Source organism: Cricetulus griseus, chromosome 2 (genome assembly GCF_003668045.3).
Source record: "Cricetulus griseus strain 17A/GY chromosome 2, alternate assembly CriGri-PICRH-1.0, whole genome shotgun sequence".
Lineage (NCBI taxonomy): Eukaryota > Metazoa > Chordata > Mammalia > Rodentia > Cricetidae > Cricetulus > Cricetulus griseus.
In genome coordinates, this window is record NC_048595.1 from 165,508,639 (window position 1) to 165,525,629 (window position 16,991).

A 16,991-nucleotide genomic window follows, 5' to 3' on the forward strand; every position below is an offset into this window, starting at 1 on the left:
TCACCTCTCACTACCCAGGAAGCAGAGACTCCCCATCCCTATTATCTACTCTTGACATGGTCCATTGCTTAATTAATCATCCCCAACCAGAAATCATCCAGGATTTCTGGTTATACTTAGACCCCTAACCCCCTTACTACATAGGGATAGGAACTAACCAGACTGTCAGGTCACTGACTTACAAAACTCACTGTGAGGACTTACAAAAGGCTGGAACTTGTGTAATATCCAAACCTAATCTAGGCATGTCTTTTATTCTGATGCCCACTATTCTGACTTGTGGGTTAACTCATATGGACAAAGCAATATAACTGAGCCCGTGAGACCACTGCTGAGCATGTACTAATGGTTTTACTAAATGTGCCTTTTCTGATGCTTTCCAAACCAAGGAAAACCTTTTTATGTATCTCAGTACACATTCTGGCCCAGGTATACCTATATAATGGAGACGAAGGGAAAACACATTTTAATATGGATCCTGAACTACACAGAGAGAGATAGACAGAGAGACAGAGACAGAGAGAGAGAGAGAGACAGAGAGAGAGAGAGAGAGAGAGAGAGAGAGAGAGAGAGCTCTTCTGCCCTCATCATCTCACTTCTGGTCAGCACAGGTGTTAGTAGCAAGACCCCCTAAAGCTGAGACGATACAGCCTTACAGACTACCAAAGCAAGGACTTGGCCAGGTTTCTATGTTTTATCATGATCCCAATGGTATGAACATCGCCCCAAATCAGCAGGAAGCAGTTTAGAAAGAATGACGCCCATATTCCCAAATATTGTTTATAAATGTTTGTTTTCATTTAAATGGGGTTAGTTATAAATGATAATGAGCATAGTCAATCTCTTTTTAAAGAAAGAAAAGGGGAATAGGATATAGGAATGAATACTTTGCATTGGTATAGATTTTCATTTATTGATACAACTTTAAGGTCAATTTTGTGATATGTACATGTCTCCTCTTGTTTAGGTATTGTGCTTCTACAGATCTTTTACCTATAATAGTCAGAATTTATAATTAGGTTAGTTAGGTTTTCTAGATATACAGAGATGTATTTGAGATGGATAGGTATTCTTTAAACCTTTCAAAGACCTACAGAAATATGGCATTTAAATGGTTTAGGGTTTTTCTTGGCTGTGAGACACAACTGCTCCTGGCACACCAATTCCGTCAGAAAGGAGGATGGGCATCGAAGAAACTCATTATGGAGTTTGCTTTCAACATGGCAAGATTAGCCATTTGGGCAAGAAACTGCTCTTGCCTGGAGTATTTGTTGCTGAATAAACTGGACAAAACAAGACAGTACTGAAGGGTTCCGGTTGACATGCAGGACCAACAAGAAAGTGATATGGAGAAGTGTGCCAGACACACTGTGGCCTATAGGCTGAAGATGGATGTCCCAATGTTACAGAGGAACTTTGGCTGACTATCCAGGTAGCGAGATGTCTCTGTTAATTCTAGAGTTTATATATATTCCATCTGTGGTCTTTGATGGAGTTGAAGACAGATAGTTATGGTTATAGTTTTCTTCAGTTATTATAAAATATGTTATCCTTTTTATTTAGGCAGAAAAGAGGAGATGATGGGGAATGTACTGTGTATGTTTATCTTATTGATTGTTAAATAAAATACTGTTTGGCCAATGAGACAGCAAGTAGACAAACTAGGAGTCAAAGAGGATTCTGGGAAATGTAGTAGAGAAGTGGTGATCCAGGCAGGAAGTGACATAGCAAGGAGCAAGGAGACTCATATTTAAGCAAAGGAGAAACAGGAAGGGTCCCTCTTTTTCCCCTCTGCTCCTGCTCCAGCGGCACGATGTGATCCACCAGCAAGGAGAGATGCCAATAAGGTGTCCGATAAGGTAAGTCTTATAAAATATATAGATTTATGATAATTAAGACTGAGCTAACAGATGAGGAATCCTAGTCATTGGCCAAGCAGCTTTGAACCTAATACAAGTTTCTGCGGCTGGCATAAAGCTCACACATGGCAGTAGGCTGAGGTGGCTTTTGGCAGAAAGATTTATCGTTAACACCAAGGCGCCACCCCGGGGCTGGGGGAGGGGGCAGATACAACCCACTGGTCATTCTCTGTACAGACAAAGGGAAACAGGAGTCGGCGGGACCTGGTCACACTTATTTACCATCACCCGGATGGTCGCCCCCAGGGAGATCTACTCCATAGGCCCATTCCAGTCCTTGGGGACCAGGGACCACCTACGCCCCCAGTCAGGCCAAATTCCTATCTAGGCTCATCCACCTACTTGATCCCTGAGCCTGGACTTTGATGGACTTATAACACCGGGCTGACACCATATATACATATTCAGACTTTAAATGCCTCCAAAGACTTCCATGTCCTGATTCGCCTGCTTCCCTGGATGTCTTACCACCCTGCTGATTATCTTAAACAGGCCTATAAAATATATGAGAGATATCCTAACAGAATTAAGAGAAAACCCATATCCCTCACCCTGGCCTTCCTCCTAGGGACAGGTATAACAGCCGAGATCAACACAGGAACCGCTGTGCTGGTTCAAGGGCCCCGACACTACAACGAGCTAAAAACAGCCATAAATGAAGATACTAAATCCATAAAAGGATCCATCACAAAACTAAAAAACTTTGGCTGACCCGTCCCGTGGGTCCAGTTATTCAGGGTCCGAAGGGGGACTGCCTGAAAGAGTCATGGGTGAGAGAAGGGAAGGAGACCAAGCGGTGCAAGAAAAGGACAAGAGTCTGTCTGTGCAATGTCAAGGTCTCATTTATCAAGGCTTTAGAGTGGGCTTATATAGCCCTGCAACAAGGAAATTGGGTAAGGGGGGGGGGATAACAGGAAGGAACATCTGGTGTTTGCTGGGGCTGGAACATTCTTCTTATCAGCCGGAACATCTTGTGGTTTTCCCCGGAACATCGAATAGGAAAGCCCCACGGCCCTTTCTCGGAACAGAAGCAGTTAGCAGTTCCGCTAGGCCAAACCGTGTCTAATTACAGGTTACAGGAGGCTCACAGAGCTGGCTTTAAGCAGCAAACTTAAAGGTCATTAAAGGCTTACAAAGGTGGGCTTTAAACCACATAGTTCTGGGCCCATGGCCCCTTACATTTGGCCTCTCTAGCGGAGGTTGCCCTTCAAAATCATAGAGGACTTGATCTCCTTTTCCTTAAGGAGGGCGACTCTATGCTGCCCTGAAAGAGAAATGCTGTTTCTATATTAACCATTCTAGAGTTATTAGAGATTCCATGGCCAAGCTCAGGAAGAGACTCAACCAGCAATGAAAGGAACAAGAGTCCCCACAAGGCTAATTTAAAGGATGGTTTAATGGGATCCCCTTGGCTTACTACTCTAGTTTCCATACTCGTGGGACCCCTGCTTATTCTTTTTACTACTGCTGACTTTTGGGCCATGCATTCTTAATCACCTACTCCGATTTATTAAAGAACGCTTATTCATAACCCAAGCCCTAGTTCTTAATCAGCAATATCAGGCTCTCAGGCAATAAGAAGGACCTAAGTTTTAGGATTAAAACCTCACCCCCCAAAAAAAAATGGGGGAATGAAAGATTTTAGTTCACAGAGAGAACAGTTTCCCACAGGCCTTGGCCCATGACAACAAAGTTGGCCCCAACCCAGGGCAGACAAACAATCTTTTTTGGGTCACACCTGGCCAATAGATAATCAGGGACTTTCCAGAGTACATTCTGTGGTTTTTCCTTTGTAGAAAAACAGGTCACACCTGGGTGACCTCTCTAACATGAGATCATACTTTGTTCACATTGTACCCCATGCATGTATGCTGATTTGCGGGTTTTCCCCATAAAAGGAGCCTATAACCCTTGCTGGGTGTGCAGCTTTCCCGGTATTGCTGACACCCGAATGCGCATTCGTTCAATAAATTCTCTTTCTTTTGCAGCTCTTGGTCTGGTTTCTGAGTCTCAGGGGCTCCTTGGGATCTTATGGCCCTTAGGGGTTCAGGGTCTTTCAATACCAGTGCAGTCACTGGCTGGCTAATAAAGACTTTCTATTGCCTGAGCAGTCTCCTCTGGTGGATACCCCAACAGCACTATATATCTGACAGAAGCTTAATAACTTGAGAATACAGAGAATGAAATAAAGAAACAACCTGATTAAAAAGGTGAATTATGGGACTAAACAGAGTTCTCAAAGAAAAAATATACAGATTATTAGAAACCACTTAGAATATGTTCAATATCATTAGCCATCAGGAAATTTGGCCTAAAACTACTTTTAGAATTCCATTTCACTCTAGTCTGAATGACCATGATCAAGAATATAAATGATAGCAGCTGATGGTATGTATCTGGGGGAAAAGGAACCCTTACACATTACTGGTAGGAGTGTAAAATAGTCTAGCTGCTTTGGAATTCTCTTATAGGACATTTGATCACACTGTGAACACTGAGTTTTGTTTTGTTTTGTTTTTTCTCTCCTCAGTCAGGTTCTAGAGATGATATAAGTGGCGCTGCTGCAGGGACTAGAAGTCAAGCTTCCTTGGGAGTGGGAACGGTTAAGAAATAAGAAAGGGAAAGACACAGGTGGCAGATGAAGTCCTGGGCAAATGTGTTGTTGACAAGAGCAGAACCAAGTTAGGGATGCCAATGCCTCAGATCCTCAGGAACAGCCAGGTCCTTCTCTGGTCCAAGTGCAGATATTGAGAAATGCTTGACCTCTAGCTAAAACCAGTGTGTGCACAAAGTAAAAAACTTCATCCTGAGACTGTTTCCCTACAGAGACCCTCTACTCAGATTAGCTAACACACCCGATAAATGTGCCAAGGCTCCAAGCTGCTGTCACTGCATCTCCATGACAGCCCAGACCACAACACAACACCCCAGCTTTTATGTACTAGTTTATCATTTCTTCATCCCCCTTGCCCCAGTTAGGTCAATCCTTAAACTGTGTGGGTCACAGAAATAAACAAAGATTTCAGTTATTTTCTTATTAACATTACTCAGTATGTATCAGATCTTTCAATTATATTATGTTAGAATGTTTGATTACTGATTAATGTATTATTATTGATGTTTGAATTGCTGACGTGAGTTTCATTTTTTGAGTTTCATTTTTATAGATCAGTAAATGAATTTTTCTTTGGTTTTTAGGGCAGAATTCCCAACAATTTCTGAAACAGCCTTCAATATAATTCTGCTGTTTTGAATTATATGTTCATGTGACATGGTATTCTCAGTATTGATGGTTATAAAATAAAAATACCAGACAACTCTGAAAAATATTAAAAGTGGTATCAGTCCTGAATTATCAAATATTCAACCAAGATTAGGCCCCAAGACCTCATTCTTTATGCAAAATAAGCAAGAATATCTCATTAGTATGCAATGTTGGTTTTGTCTTTAATAAATGATAAAAATATACATATACTAAAGAATTGTTATCAAATAAATTTACTTATGATATATTTTCAGTTCATGTTTGATCTGTGTACCTATTTTATACACTCATATACATGGGGCTGTTTAACAATTTCCGGAGTGAAAGGGTCATGAGTGGGAAACCATAAGAAGCTATAATGTAGACACAGTGAGGCTGTAAGATCCATGGTCTCCAGGGGATCCTTTGAGCATCTCACTGGAAAGGCTTTGCATTCAGAGAGCACGAGGGACACTATGTTCAATTACCCTTTGGGGTAAGGAATTTATTGGGGGAAATGTTAATTTTAATAAAGATAGGCAGATACCAGTATGGCAGGAACTCTGGGGGAGAGTTCAGGCCCAAGTAGTAGAGGAGAGGTCCCTTAGAGACTTCAGTAATCCACAGTACACACCTGCAGTCAGACTGCCTCTGATTTCCATGTGGAGGGGGGGTCTTTCATTTGAGAAAGAAATACACAACCTTGAGAATGTGGCATGAATAGGGAGGAGAGGCCCATTTAGTTAATGTGTATCTATCATACAGTTGGTAGTGTGTTAGGCTAGGACCAGTATGCAGAATCAGCTGGAGAGAGGAGGAAGACACAGCTACAGACAGGCATGACCTGAGAAGGGTCTGCTCTGGATTCTAACAGAGTTAATAGACTCCTTCACTTAGCATGGGGCAACTTGGTCCAGGGAGGTCCATGAGATGGGGGTAACTCAGCGTACATGTAATTCCAGAAATCTTAAACTAAACTTCACCCTCATAAGACTAGTTGAAAGTTCCTTATGAAACACCTGGGAACTGATGTAGACTGACTGCTGATAGAAAAAGGGAGAAGACCTCCCCAGATTTTGAGAAAGGTCTCTGAATGGAGACCCTTCTAGCCCATCAGTCATCAAAATGGCAAATAGTTAAAGCCTTGGAGAGAAGGATGAACTTTGCATGGGGAACACAACAAGCCTTGAGTGAATGAACCATTTGAGCTGACTTCAACAGACACCTAGGATTCTCATGGTTCAGCACATTTCAGGCTTTTAAAAAATGACTTGCACAAAGTTACAGAGAGACAGAAAGAAAAGAGGGACAGATGAAAGGGAGCAGGAAGAAGCGGGTGACTGCCTTCCATGTTTCCTATCTTTTCTAATCATCAAGGTAGACAGCAGTAGGGCGCACTCTGCTCTTCCACCTTGAGAGCACCTCCCCTGCAACTGGACAGTGTCTGCTAGGATACAAAGTTTCTCCTTCATTTATGTCTCCTGTTCTAATTACACAAGATTCACAAAAGCAGGGGTCTCTAGAGAGAAAGCATGACTAGAGGTACCGCTGACCAAGCCAGCTTGGGCGTGGTCACAGGTAACGTTAACCACACTTGCTTGGGGCTGGACCAGGTGTTGCTGACCACACCTGCTTGGGCGTGGTCAGAGTGATGCGGGAAAGGTTTAAGTAGTTCAAGGGCACACACGTGGGCTCCTTCTCTTGCTCCCTGCTGACTGGCTAAGTGGATCTACGTGAGTACTATTTCTTAGTTAAACTATCTATTATCAATCTGGTCTGACTCCACATTGTGTTTGCCTATAGGGGTCTTAGTACTTGCAACATTCATGGCATTGTACAGATGGATACCTAAATGTTTTGCTTTGTTAAATGTAAGAGCATGGGAGAAGGGGAGACAGAAGGATGGTGTGGAAGGGTGAATGAGAGCAGAATATAATGACACATATGAATTAAAATGTCACAGTGAAACCCATCATTCTGAATTAAATGCTAAGTAAACAACTAACTTATAAAAAGTAACGGCAAAGATAAGATGGATATGATCCAGTTCCTTACTCTTTTCTTGAACTTGGAGTTTTCTTGTACACATGACTTCGTTCACGAGTTGCTTCCTTGCTTCCTTTTCAAGCGCCAGCTCTCGATCCTTCTCAGCCAACTTCTTTGCCTTTATGTCTTCTAGTATTCTGTCTAGTTCTTTCTCCTGGGCTTTTTCTTCCATTCGTCGCTGCATTAGATAGTTGTTGTATATCTTTTGCTCTCTTTCCATCTCTTCCTACACGGCATAAAATTTAACTCATGTTACTAGAACACATCAGTAAGAGCAAGTTTATTTTTTTTAATACATGCTGTCTTAGGGTTTTTACTGCTGTGAAGAGATGTCATGACTACTCTTATAAAGAAAACATTTAATTGAGGTGGTGGCTTACAGTTTTAGAGGTTCAGTCCATTAGCATCATGGTGGGACATGGCAGCATGCAGGCAGATGTGGTACTGTAGCTGTAGCTAAGAGCCCTACATCTTGCAAACAACAGGAAAAAAAACTAACACACTAGGCAGTATCCTAAGCCTAGGAAACCTCAAAGCCCCCCCCCCCCCCGCCAGTGACACAGTTCCTCTAACAAGGCCGTACCAACTCCAACAAAGTCACTCCTTATGAGATTATGGGGCAAATTACATTCAAACTACCACACATGGTAATTTATTTATTTGGTATGTGAGTGTGTAATGTGTGTGGGTGGAAACACATGTGCCATGGTATATGTGTGTGTACATGCACATTCATGTGTGTTGGGGGGGGCGGTGTCAAAGGGAAATATTCAGTAACAGGTTCTGTATTTCTACTTGGGGAAATAACTCAAATCAACAGGCTTGATAGTAGACCCCTTTACCTGACGAGCCATTTTGTCAACCCCAAGGGCAGCCTAAAAAGCCGTCTTTTCAAAGGTGCCATCCTAATCTGTGGTGCTATATACTTAAGCATTCACTGATACAGCATTTACTTCAAAGGACTCAGGAGTGCTTGTAGGCATAGACAAGACAAGAATTGACTTTAGTTGAAATTTGCTAAAGCATATTAAGGACACACAGGGTGGGGGTGCTGGGAAGGCTTAGGCCATTCTTAGTGTCTGTTTGAAATGTTTGACAACACATTTTTGAGTAAGCTGGTTCAAACACTGTAGGGAGCCATCCCTGCATTCTCCATTACAAGATGGCGCCTGCATCAGGCAGGCACCGAATGTAAACAAGTTAGTGCGCAGGCGCTGGGTAACTTTCCATCCCTTGGTCTCTGCCTCTTCTGTGGCGTCATATGGTCCGATGAGCTACAGCGAGTCAAGGGGTAACACGTCCGAGGCGGCGGTTGCCAGCCTATATAAGGGATGGGTTCTTGGGAGTTCGGGGTCTCCTCTCTGTAAGCTTATGCTCTTCCTCTCAAGATGCATTAAAGCTTTACTGCAGAAGGATCCTGAGGAGTGTGCCGTGTCAGCACCATCGGAGACCCCTTGGTTACAAGGAGGATTCAGAACTGTAGGGAGGTACGATTCGGAGAGGTATGTCTTTTCTGGACTTTGGCTTGGGATTGTTGATCTTTTTCGCTGTTGTAGCAATCTTGAAGAAGTCCAGAATAACATGTCAGAAACCGAACATAGTGAGAGGTTGGGCGCGCACGGTCCCAAAAAAGGAAAAAGGACCTCCCAGTGTGTCTAATGACAAGGGAGGGTATGTAAGAAAAGAAAAGCCAATAAAAAAGGAAAAAGGACCTCCCAGTGTGTCTAATGACAAGGGAGTCTATTTGTCAGATCCTGTACATGAGCTTGAAGCCTTAAATCTTGATAGCTCTGATGACTCTGAAAGCTCAGGAGATGAAGTCTTACAAGCTGAGCTAGGTGAGAAGGCTGCTAAATATGAGAAAGAAAGATACCATCTGGATGACCATATACAAAGTAGCAAAAAACCTCGAAGACGGCAGCTTCAAACAGCCCTCTCACAGGTTGCTCCTTCAGTGCCCCCTCCCTATGAGACGCGCCTGAAGTCTTATTCCTTTCTTCCAGAAAAGGTAAAAAGAAAGCTGCGCCTCGCTTTTCCCGTCTTTGAGGGCAGAAGAAAAAAAAAAAACTTACTTTAGATGTGGAACAATTGGACATATTATGGCAGATGGCCCAACTAGGCTGTGAGCAGAAGCTCCCTGGCCTATATGCTACCTCCATCCAATATGAGAATTTCACCAAAGCAGCTAATTTGTCTAAAAGCTTTTCCCAGTTCATGTTGCAGAATTGGACCTCCGAATTTGAGCAAACGCTTGGGGAGTTGAGAGCCGCTATTATCCAGATTAACTCCATGCACCTTGACCTGTCCTTGACGGAGGGATTGTCATCATGGATCGCTTCAGCTGTCTCCTATTTTAAGGAATGGGTGGGGGTGGGATTGTTTGGTGCAGCCGTTTGCTGCAGATTGGTGTTGCTTCTCTGGCTGGTCTGTAGGCTCAGGGCTCAAACTAAGAGAGACAAGGTGGTTATCACCCAAGCGCTTGTAGCTTTGGAACAAGGGGCTTCCACTGATATTTGGCTAACTATGCTTAAGCAATAGGCTGCCGGCCAGACAGCTCTTGCACACCCGGCGCCTACGCTCATTGCACAGGGTAGAGTGTCTGGCTTGAGCAGCCCATGAGGGATGTCGAGCAAGGCATCGCACAGAGAGTTGCCCAGTATACAGGCTTCTCTGGGAGGCATGTTGTCCTGCATAAGGGTTGCCTGCCCTAGTCTCCCTTTCCCAGAAAAACGGCAGAGGACAGGTCGAGAGTGCTTCGGGTCAAGCTAACAGCCTAATGGCGACTCTCGTACACAGTCTTAATGTTTGATTGGGAAGGTACAACCTCTGCCTCTATCCCTCAACATATGGGTGACCTATTTGCTTGTAAAAATATGAAGCCTTATCATTAATTAATAAAAAAGGGGGAGATGTAGGGAGCCGTCCCTGCATTCTCCATTACAAGATGGCGCCTGCATCAGGCAGGCACCGAATGTAAACAAGTTAGTGCGCAGGCGCTGGGTAACTTTCCATCCCTTGGTCTCTGCCTCTTCTGTGGCGTCATATGGTCCGATGAGCTACAGCGAGTCAAGGGGTAACACGTCCGAGGCGGCGGTTGCCAGCCTATATAAGGGATGGGTTCTTGGGAGTTCGGGGTCTCCTCTCTGTAAGCTTATGCTCTCCCTCTCAAGACGCATTAAAGTTTTACTGCAGAAGGATCTTGAGGAGTGGTCCCGAGTCGTTTTTGCTGGCGAGACGGTTAGCGCGAGACAAAACACTTTCTCAAAGAGTCTCCTAAAGCAGTTACCAGCACACTGTCAATGGGAATACTGCTACCCTACAATGGGTTGACTGGAACCTCAACAGGAATGACCCAAGTAATCCATAAGGAGACCTTGCACCTAAGAGACTATAGAGAGGGCAAATAACACAAAACACTGTACAACAGCATTAACCTTTAGGGAAATGCAAACTAAAGTTATATGAGATGTTAGTGAACATGTGCCATAATAAAGCAAAATGAGTGACAATATCAAATACTGAAGAGAGTGTGGAGAAACTGGAGTGCTCCTGCAGTGCTGGAAGGACTAAAGTGATCTTTTATAGTCTTCCCTCTCTTCCTCCCTCCTTCCCTTTCTCACTCTCTTCCTCCTGCCTTCCCTTCCTCCCTGGTGCGGGACACTGAGCTCAGGGCCTTGCACCATAAAAGCACACAGAAAGTAACAACTGTAAGCCTGGCAACTCAGCAGCCAATCCTGACCAGCATTCAGTAGGCACTAAATAAATGTCTTACTCTCTTCTGCTTCTTCTTATCTGCCTCCTCTTGCAAGTCTTGAAGGGCCCTTCCCACGAGTTTCTTGTTCAAGTCCTGATCCTCTCTGTGCTCCTGTTGCATAGTCTCTATCTTTGCTTGCAAGGCTTTCTGCAAATTGTTCCTAGTTTCCTGCTTTGTCTTCTGCTTCCAGAGCTTCTCTTTTTCGTCCTCTAGTTTAATCTGTGCTCTGTTCTGCTCCTAAGGAGGAATAATGAAGATGATCGTTAGGGAAAACAACTAAGTTAATGAATTTGCTCTATGCTGGTGAGCCTAAGGAGTTTCTTGGAAACGTGCACATGGCTGTATTTAGAGGGGCTGTAGAAATGGAGCTTGCTTTTTAACATAGCTGAGTCAGCAATAAAGCTTTGTAGAAACTGCTGTATGTGTGATTGTAAAGTAAGTGATAAGTGTCCAAAAATGACCAAGAAAGTAGGTATGAATGATCTTTGACCCCAGTACACATCACTGACCACTACAGTCAACATGCCAGCCCACATTCTTCCAGGCTTATGCCTCTATGCACACCTGTACATCTAGATGAGTACATTATTAAGAAGCAATGAAACTTCCAAGTGGAAATGTGATTAATGGACCAGCCCCAAACTCCAAGCCGAAAAACTGTATTAACCAACCGAAAACTGCTACACCCATGGAGCCCATCGCTACATGGGGGCACCTGAAAGGGTGCTCACCAGGAGGCGGCCCTCCTCTTCCTTCTTCTGCTGTGCAGCCTGCCTTTGTGCCTGGAGGCTGGTTACTTGAGCATCCAGCCCTAGGCGTGTATTTTCCACTAGCTGTTTCTGTCTCCTCTCTTCTTGAGCTTCTCGCTTTTCCTTGGCTAGTCTATCTTCCTCCCAAAGCCTGGCATACATCTGCTCTTCCACCAGCTTCTGCCTCTGCAGCTCCTTGTTGAATGCTATCTGCTCTTTCCGCTCCTTGACCACCTTTTTCTCGTGGATGTTAACCAGTTTACTGCGAAGCTCCTCACAGCGCTCCCTGGAAGGGAAATTGAAAAGATGCCAGCATTTCGTGAAGCAGTGCTGTTTTTAGGCATATATCTACACAGTAAGGCACAGGAGAACGGAAAACCAAAACAACCCAGATCCACACCATCTGGACAGAGGAAATGTAGGAAGCCACAGGGAGGGAGGTCCAGGAGGACACTGCTAAGATACAGGCACTGTCATCAGGAAGAATCGGCTTGAATCCTTGCTCTGCCATTTTCTCTGTGATTCTGGATCAAAAATTTACCTTATCTAGCCAGGTGTAGTGTGCATGTCTCTAGTTCCAGCACTCGGGAGGCAGAGGCAGGCAGATCTCTGTGAGTTCAAGGCCAACCTGATCTACAGAGCAAGTTCCAGGACAGGCTCTAAAGAAATACAGACAAATCCTGTCTCAAAAAACCAAAAACTTTAAAAAAAGAAATAATAATGTAAGTATCTGATAGGCAGGATATCTCATATGCGACCCCTGTAAAAGTGTTGTTTGACTCCCAGAAAGGTCGAGACCCAAGGGTTGAGAACAATTACTCTAGCAGGAGGATTAGGGCAGTGTGTATTGTTAATGAGGAGTCTATAGAACTGTTGTCAGTGATAGAGATTCCATGGTTCTCTGGACCACACCTCCATCTGATTTTGCTGCTTTCTCATCCTGCTTTGCAAGTGCAGTGAAAATGAATGCTTGTATTCCCTTTGTATTCTGCCAGATAAATGAGAACTTACTGAGAGACCATCTAGTCCTGAACGCAGCTTAACAAGAGGCATTCCTTTGCTTACTCATGCTCGGTGACTTAAGAACCTAACTGACATTCATTTTCCTCATGTCAACCAACATAGTATTCTATCAAAGAGTCTGACATAAGTCCTGAAAATATTTACTGAAGCCAGGTCGGGTGGTAGTCCTACCACTTGGGAGGCTGAGGTAGAAAAATCTTGAATTCAAGGCCAGCCTGGGCTACACCTTGAGTTTTAAGCTAGCCTAGATTACTAAATTAGACCTTATTTCAAAAATGAATGCATTTGGGCTGGAGGGATGGCTCAGCAGTTAAAGCACTGGTTGCTCTTGCAGAGGACCCTAGGTTGATTCCAGCACCTACATGGCAGCTCACAGCTGTATGTAACTCCAGTTCTAAGGTCTTCTTGGGCATGAGGCACACATGGTATATTTATTTATAGTCATGCAGGAAAAATGCTCATAAATACAAAATAATACTATATTTATTAAATGAATTTTAAAAGGCTAATGGCTATGTTTTAAACACTTACAGGAAAAAAATAAAATTTCAGATCCCTTCTGAGGATTAAAATCTTAAAATTAAAAGACATATGAAACTGATAATCATTTGTGTGATAATTGCTACTTAGAAGAACTTGAAATGAAAAAAAAAGCAAAATAAAGAAACTAACCTGAGAAATATGATAGCAATTTCCTAAAGATTTGCTTTTAATATGTTTTTTAAGTTATGTGTATATATAAGTTTCTGTCTATATGCGGATCTGTGAGTACAGATGCCAACAGAGTCCAGAAGAGGCCATCAGATCCCCTAAAGCTGAACTTACAGTAAGATGGTTGTGAGCGGCCAGATCTGTGTGCTCAAACAGAACATGGAGCTTCTGCAAAAGCAGTACACAGCTCTTTTTTTAATATTTTTTAATTTAATTTTTACAAAATTATTTCGCATATCAATACCCCCACGAGCCCCCTGCCCCTGCCCCCCAGTACACAGCTCTTAACCCCATGACAGCAATGTCCTTAATGTACATTAAGAAGTATAAGAGGCAGTGAAAATATAACCACAGAATAATAAATTAGTTATAAATAGATTCTTCCTCTAAAAGCTATAGTCCTAGGAAGAAACAGAAATCATTGGGACTTTTCCAAGTATCTTTGCATTAAGGCTGGGGAAATATGTTGGGACCCAGCCCCCATTGGGTCTCTAAGAGTGTTTTCCAGCATAACCACAGGAGATTGGGAAAGAAATGGGACCCTGAGAGATCGCCCTCAGAAGGCTGGCCAGCAAGTAAGGAGTTGTGAGAGTGGACTGCAAAAGGTACTAGAAAATAGGTACCTCAACTCCTGAGAGAGTTGGGTTGGCAAAGGTACTAGAAAATGGGTACTTTAACCCCTAAGAGAGTTGGATTGTAAAGGCACTGGAGAAGGTGTGCTTCAACTCCTAAGAGAGTTGGATTGGAAATGGTACTGGAAAAGGGGTGCCTCAACTCCTAAGAGAGTTGGATTGTAAAGGCACTGGAAAAGGGGTGCCTCAACTCCTAAGAGAGTTGGATTGGAATAGAGATCACAGTCAATCACACAGAGAAAGTTTAAAGAGACAAGGTACTGGTAAGATTTAATTTTAACTTTGGATTAAGTAATAATGCTAAGAAAATTATTATTTTCTTAATTATTAAAAATTATTATTTTTAAAATTATTAAAAATTATTAAAAATTATTCCTCGGATCTTCCTCCGAGGAATCCTCCCCCATGAGTTGAGCACCAGCAGCCAGCTGACCCAGCAGGCTGTGCCTTTGTCCACTCGAGCCCGCTGTGGGCTCCAGTCAGCCAGCAATGATGTGGTGTGCACTGGCTGGCTGGGGAAATCACCTCCAAAGAAAAGGTTGGAGCACTATGCCTGGAAGAAACGCTGGTTTATCCTGTGGATCAGTCAGATGAGTGGTGACCTAGATGTTCTGGAATACTACAAGAATGAACACTCCAAGAAACCCCTGCAGATCATCAACCTAAACTTCTGTAAGCAGGTGGATGTAGGCCTGACCTTCAGCAAAAAAGAGCTCCAAGAGTTTTATGTTTGATATCAAGACCAATGAGCATACCTTCTACCTGGTGGATGAGACAGAGGCTGACATGAATAGATGGGTCCAGAGCATCTGACAGATCTGCAGCTTCAGTCAGACTAAAGGGAGCACAGACTCCCTGAGAAACCTTTCTTCAGTCAGTCATAGTCTCCATGCTTCTCAAGCTGAGTTCAGCAGCTTTAGTCAGCCCTTTCTCTCTAGCCAGACCCCCCATGTCAAGCCACATCCGGCCTCCTTGTCCACCAGTGCACCTCAGGGGTATCAACACTTGCACCAATGCATAAGCCAAAGGACAGAAAATGCGAGGAGTGACAGCTTCTCTTAGGGCACCTAACAGGAGAGTGATACAGCCACACAAAAACTTGCCATGGGCAATAAACACTGCATCAACAGAGTCAGTGATCAAGTCCATGGCTTCTATAGCCTTCCCAAGCCAAGCTGACAATTCAAAGACCATGCTTTTGACCTCCCCCATAGCCTGGCTTCACACAGCCACACCAAAGGCAGCCTCACAGGGTTTGAGGCAGATAGTGAGGATGTGTACACCTGCAAAGCACCTATCAACACCCTGTGTAGGGAATTTGGAGACATCCTAGTAGACTCAGCCATAGCTCCCCCAAGCCACCCCAAGACACCTCGGTGGGGCAGCCCTCAACAAAGACCTACATGAGGCAGTGAAACCACCTGCTGGTCTGCTAACTCCCCAGAAATGACTATCAGACAATTAGTCATTTCAGACAATTGGGTCAATCAGACAGTGCCAGCTCTGATGACAACTATGTGCCCGTAAACCCAGGTTCTTACATCCCCATGAGCACAGTGCCCCATCACTTTGACCCAAAAGGCTACCCATTCACAGCCCTTCCTATTCCATAGAGGCTCCAGCTGAGGAAGCGAGATCTAGCCACTCCCAGTCAATCACAACCTCAAGCCTTTGGCCGAAAAGCAAAGCCAGCACCCCTTGACCTGAGAAACAATGCTATCACCAATGAGCTCCCTTTCAAGTCACCTGTCACCAAGTCTTGGTCCTTGGTCAACCACACCATTAACTCCAGCTCCTCCCAGTAATGCCATTCCATCTCCAACACAGACTCTGGAGACAGTGAGGAGAACTATGTCCCTATGCAGAACCCAATGTCTTCATCCCCTGTACCCAGCGGTACCAACAACCTGGCTCCAAAAAATGAGTACTGGCAATGTGAATTACATAGCCCTGAACTTCCAGCCAGTCTCCCCAAGCCCTCACAACAAGCCATCCACATTATCTTTCACATCGGATGAGAAAGTAGAATATGTCCAGGCAGATAAAGAAAAGACCCAGGCTTACAAAAGACCATACAGGAATGGACAAAGATGCGGCAGTCCTCAAGACCCTCCAAAGATGCCAAGCCATGGTAAGGGTGGCCATCCCTCCCCATACCTCCTCTCCTTTGTGAGTTTTGTTCAAATGATGTACGTGTATGTTCTGTATGTATGGTGTGGCCACACATGTGTTTATGAAGTGTGATCGTAAATGTGTGACTGTTAACAAAAGAATGCTATTGTGTTGTCTTTAAATCATTTAATTGCTGGCGAAGGAGCAACAGTTGTTAGAGTACAGGTTACTTGGGAGGGGAATTTCTGCTTTTGTTTTCACGGAGGGTGAAGGGCTGTGGATTTCTTACAGACTAGTGTGGTTTGATGGGGCATGACCCCCTGAAGCAGAGGCCCAGGTGATCTGAATATTTGTTTTCATTTAAATTTGATTGGTTAGAAATGGTAGTGATCACTGTCAATCACTTTTTTATTTTTATTTATTTATTTATTTATTTATTTATTTATTTATTTATTTATTTGGTTTTTTGAGACACGGTTTCTCTGTGGCTTTGGAGGCTGTCCTGGAACTAGCTCTTGTAGACCAGGCAGGCTGGTCTCGAACTCACAGAGATCTGCCTGCCTCTGCCTCCCGAGTGCTGGGATTAAAGGCGTGTGCCACCAACGCCTGGCCAGTCAATCACTTTTTAAAAGAAAAAGGAAGAATATGATATAAAAATGATATTTTGTATTGGAATAGATCCTCATTTGTTGATACTTTGTATTGAAATTGATCTTCATTTGTTGATACTAGTTAGGTTTTCTAGATATATAGATATTCTTCAAACCCTTCAAAGACCTACAGAATATATGGCATTTAAAT

At 43.6% G+C, this 16,991-nt stretch overlaps 1 protein-coding gene across 1 annotated transcript in view; it reads right to left on the reverse strand.

Moving 5' to 3' along the window:
* Positions 1-16,991, reverse strand: part of Cfap53 (cilia and flagella associated protein 53) — a 46,615-nt gene that overhangs the window by 18,569 nt on the left and 11,055 nt on the right. The window contains exons 4-6 of the mRNA XM_027397905.2: positions 11,695-11,998; positions 10,982-11,200; positions 7,219-7,435 (exon numbers count right to left, since the gene is read on the reverse strand). Coding sequence (XP_027253706.1) covers positions 7,219-7,435; positions 10,982-11,200; positions 11,695-11,998 — 740 coding nt within the window. The remainder of the gene's footprint in view (positions 1-7,218; positions 7,436-10,981; positions 11,201-11,694; positions 11,999-16,991) is intronic.